Source organism: Lampetra fluviatilis, chromosome 2 (assembly GCF_964198595.1).
Source record: "Lampetra fluviatilis chromosome 2, kcLamFluv1.1, whole genome shotgun sequence".
Lineage (NCBI taxonomy): Eukaryota > Metazoa > Chordata > Hyperoartia > Petromyzontiformes > Petromyzontidae > Lampetra > Lampetra fluviatilis.
The window spans coordinates 4,564,449-4,569,469 of record NC_136276.1 but is presented as its reverse complement, the minus strand read 5'-3'; the positions used below and the strand labels follow the sequence as shown (position 1 = coordinate 4,569,469).

At 42.5% G+C, this 5,021-nt stretch overlaps 1 protein-coding gene across 1 annotated transcript; it reads left to right on the top strand.

Annotated features, from left to right (window-relative positions):
- Window positions 1–2,459: 2,459 nt before the first annotated feature.
- LOC144937575 (twist-related protein 2) lies at window positions 2,460–4,316 on the top strand. Its single transcript, XM_078864876.1, has 2 exons — window positions 2,460–3,059; window positions 4,077–4,316. The coding sequence occupies exon 1, from the start codon at window positions 2,564–2,566 to the stop codon at window positions 3,050–3,052; it is 489 nt and encodes a 162-aa protein (XP_078721002.1). The 5' UTR covers window positions 2,460–2,563; the 3' UTR covers window positions 3,053–3,059; window positions 4,077–4,316.
- The last annotated feature ends 705 nt before the right edge of the window (window positions 4,317–5,021 follow it).

The window sequence follows — 5,021 nt, the reverse complement described above, 5'->3', positions numbered from 1 at the left end:
AGTTGGGCACTGCTCATGTAATGGGACATTGTTTGCGTTACTTCAATGCGCTGGCATTGTACAGAAGGGAAAAAAAACTAAATTGTACTGCCACTCTGTACAGGGGGGTTTGCTACAGCTCATCAGAGGGGCATCCAAGCGCAACGCAAACCCGTCAGGCTCTGTTGTTGTAGTTCAATCTCAGAAGAGTCGAAGCACATTTCGCTTGTATGGACGTGGAGCAATATCCCCACCCTTGCGATGTTCCTCAATGGTCAGTAGGGGGCGGTCGTTTACTCGGGCACAAGAGTTGAGCGGACGATGACTTCCATGGCATTCGTGAACTAAAGTTTTAAAACATTAAATGACGCACACATTTTCTGTTCTGAGTGTCAACCTTTTCGATAGGCTGACTCAAATGACATATTTGTACAAAATGTCGCGTATAAGAAACGTGTAACACTTTGTGTTTTGAACCTCGTCATCAGCAATGGTTCATCCACTTCTGGATGAATGAAGGCCTCCCCAATCTGCCACCATCAAAATATGACAGTGAATTTCGTATAATAATTTCAATAACTAAAAGTTCTGGCAATTGTTGGAGAGGGTGAGTGAAAAGCAGGCAAAGCTCAATACCGTGTATGATAAAATATTAAATTCCATCATTACGGGGACACAAAACACACACACACACACGGTGCAATTGGCTAATTACATAGCTGCCCAAGGTAACCAAAAACATGGTAATATACGAGGTGGTAATTTTGCCAGATTCATGACTTTACGTCCTAAATCATATTTTGAACCCACTGAACACATTTGACCACAGCCTTACTTTTGTCATCATTTTGTTTTAATATTGCAAGAATTCTTATCCAGTGGATAAAAGTACTTAAATTATAGCAGTCAATACTACGGCATTCCTATCCCAATGCATACACTGAAATAGTAATAATTTAAGACAGCGAAAAATTCAGGCCCAATGTGTTTCATCTTAATGTTGCCTTGACAGCTTTAAAACATTCACGTTTTAAGTGACGTAATTGTTCAATAGATATCCAACGCGTAAAATAAATTAACACATGATGGTGTGCCAACACGCTTTCATACAAAAATCGTGTACGAACATTTGAAAACCTGCAATGTTGGGAGTGATAAAATATCAGGAATGACGACTTCATGTTCAGCCTTGCCAGCAGATGGCGAAAAAACGATTCCTGTGTTTTAGTGTCAGTTCCATTCTCCCCATTCTGCCTGTGATGCGCACAACTTTTAAAGGGCTCTGCACCAGTGTATAATGTTTGTGTTCATGAAAATTAGTATGGAGCAAAATTAAACTCCAAACCATGAGGCTCGGTGAAAAAGGAATGCTCGGAAGTCAATCGTAATTCTTCAAAAATGTTTTCTCCATGAAGTAATGACGCATTCAGCTCGACTATAAATGCCCCTAATCTAAGCAGAACAGTTGGTATAACCTCACAATTTATAACTGAAGCCAAAGGCAACTTCGGCAAATATGTGTGTGTGCATATAAACTTTAGATCTGGTTTAAATGCTCATAGCCTTCATATACATAAGCATACAACGCTTAAAAGTTACAGTGTAAAAGAATGTGCTGCGTTTTTTTTATATTGATATATTTGTGGTTTGTTGTCATTATCGTAGGTAGTAATTACATCTAAAGCATAAACTTCAATTTTATTTCATTCACCTCTTAAGGAGATGATTGCTTCCCCAGCTCGCCACATTACATATCGGATGCATGTGAAAGGATAACAACAAACTTTAACACTGGTTGTTCAGAACAAACATTTAAAGTGGTTGTAGTAAATTTTAACAGTGGTTTATTTGTGTGCGATCACAGAACTTTAATTGAAATTAACTTATTCGTGTGTTTCCCATCTTTTGTTGAAGCAACCTAAACAATAACATGCACTTTACTAATGATTATTTTATCTTCATTGGTCAGCATGTAACTTGTTTTTTTTTTTGTAATTAAGGCAATATTGAATTATCTAAACAAATGAAAATGAACCATGAAGATGTTTTTGCCAATGTTTTTTTTTTAACATTACTTTCAATTAGTTACACATACTCCGTGAGCTGGAAAACCAAATAACAAATTCACAAATGGCCTTCTCGCAAACGTTCTCAGTTGAATTTAAAAGTGTAATTTTCCTTCTAGAACATTCTAAAAGGCAGTGTCGAAACAACTTGGCATTGTTAATAGACTGAACTTTTGTCCGCACACTAAAAAATATAGTGATAAATCACAGAGAGGCACCCCAAAACTTTGTTCCCGCCTTCGGAGTGACATCATTCCCGCTGGAGCCAATGGGAAAGTGGGATGAGGAATAGTTTGCTGTGTTGGTAGCTGGGAGGCTATATCATCTCAACACACCGAGTGCTGGCCTCAGATGAGCGCATCATCTCAGCCGAGGACCACCGCATCACCAATTTGTCTCGCCGCGTGTGGACCCCTGCAGAGTTTTATGTTGGTCATCCCCCAGAGGCCACAGCAACTGCGCTTCACGCGCACAAACAGCGCGGATCCCCGGCTCAGACTGTCGTGCGACCTTAAAACATGATGGAAGAGGTGTCGTCCCATTCCCCCGGCTCCCCCGTGGACAGCCTTGCGACCAGCGAGGAGGAGATGGACAGGCACCACAAGCGGTTCGGGCGAAAGCGGCGGTACAGCAAGAAGTCGGGCGAGGAGGACAGCCCACAGTCGGGAAAGAAGGGGAAGAAGAGCAGCCCCCCGGCGCAATCGTACGAGGACCTGCAGAACCAGCGTGTGCTGGCCAACGTGAGGGAGCGCCAGCGGACGCAGTCCCTCAACGAGGCCTTCGCGTCCCTCCGAAAAATCATCCCGACACTTCCCTCGGACAAGCTCAGCAAAATCCAGACGCTCAAGTTGGCGTCACGGTACATTGACTTCCTCTACCAGGTCCTACAGAGTGACGAGATGGACAACAAGATGACGAGCTGCAGTTACGTGGCGCACGAGCGGCTCAGCTACGCGTTCTCCGTATGGCGGATGGAGGGTGCCTGGTCCATGTCGGCATCGCACTAAGAGCGAGGTATTTGACTCGATGCGGAGACGCACGACGCACGGCGCCATGCACTCGGTCGACGGACCGGCGGTGGCGAGAAAGAGCATTGGATGATTGGCACAAGGCTAAACATTTCAACTTGTATGCATGTATCTTGAACTTGTATGTATGTTGAACTTCTTTCACACTGTACGTAGCAAACCGTGCTAATGGGATCCCTTGTAGCCAACCGTGATAATCGGAGGTGTTACATGGCATTACATCTACAACGTTTACACGTTAACCGCTGGAACCAAGATTACATACTGTGCATATATTACAGTTTTTTGTTTGAATGGAGCCACGGAGTTCGCTTCGTACAATTTGAAACGCATTAACATTGCTTATTACACTAATTGTGCGTTGATGTACGATGGAAATTGCACTTTAAGGTACTAAATCTGTTGCTCAATTCTGTACGGTGAGATAAAAAAAGTTATTGACGTTTGGGGAAAAAAATAACACACGATGGTTATTTTTTCACTTGTAAGACCTTTAGTTTTAAGAATTGTGACCCATCAGCTGGAATGCAACCGGCTTATTTTTCTTGCCCACTTCATATTGCTTTCCCTTGTGTGTTTATTGTCATTGTATAGTATACACTCGTGGATAGATGTGTGTTTGTGCATGTGTCCAAACACACACATCTTATACATATATATTGTAAATATGTTTTATTCAACGTCAGGGCTGCACACAAAGTTTATAATTTCCACGAGCATATTAGGTGAGAGACCCACGGAAAGTTTTCACATGCATGTTGAACTTCTTTCGCACCGTACGTAGGCAACCGTGCTAATCGGAGGTGCGGGGAAAGACAACAAACTAAACCAAAAAAGCAGTTCTGAGTTTTCGACGGTAATATTTTGTGCTTTTTTACGAAAGAACCCAATTGCCCAAAACCGTGTACGGCTTTTGAAAAATGTCTTTCTGCATAGGAATTAGCATGCCTCGTTTCCCCCCCCCCTACTCGCCTTCACCAATGTGTCTTCGTCTGTCACCCAGCTTGGTGCTGATAAGGCGAGAATGCGAGCAATGGCAACGGCAAGTGGAGATGCCCTTCCCGGAAACTTTACAGCGTCGCCCGCGAAAATGTGTGGTGGAAAAACAACAACAAGCGGACAAATACGTGAGCTGGAGAGACACAAGAGAGGTGCCTGACAGCCCTGGGAAGATGTTTCACCTACCCCGGCCCATGTCGACAGTCCGAAGCAAACTGATTTGGCGACTGATTGATTAGACGGGGCACGGGTCGCCATCTGCCGAAGACATCATGTGAGCTTTATGGAGAAGCCATTAAAAAAAAAACACTCCAGAAACTAAGGACTGCGCTTTCTTCATGTCTTTGTGAGATGCATTCAAAAGTTTATATTCACAAGATTATACGAGGAAAAAAGCCATGGCTACTCAGAGTAAGCAAATGAATTTGTTCTTCGATATTCATCTAGAAAAAGTGCATGGCTTGGATTTTTTTTTCTCTAAGGACGGCCTGTATAGGTCTTCTTGCTACCTTTTTAAATTTCAGCAGAGTAATCCCTAAACTTGCATGCAGCTCGACACTTGAGGCCATTTTCATCGACATGCTTGATACATTTGCCGTACGCTGTTTCCATTACGCGAAAATTGTTGCTGTACATTTAATGATATACGAATATGTTATGAGCCTATGAGTTATCGGGCTGATGCAGCTTCATTGAACATGTAGCTATCTCTGAGATGGTCTACAAATGAAAAAAAAGTTAGCAATAAACTTTTACACAAGCACAGCAATACAATGATCTTTTCATGCTGAAAGTGATTTCATTGTACTTTAGTTTTAGGCAGCACCGTTCTTACGAAGGCACAAAAAGAAACGTTTGTCAATGTCAGCATTATGCAATGTTAATCCATTCTTAACTGTCAAGTAACGTTTTACTTGAACGTGCGGAATGTTAGCACAGCAATATTATG

Coding starts and splice junctions, on each gene's coding strand:
- LOC144937575 (XM_078864876.1), top strand. CDS start 2,564: ATGATGGAAGAGGTGTCGTCCCATTCCCCCGGCTCCCCCGTGGACAGC.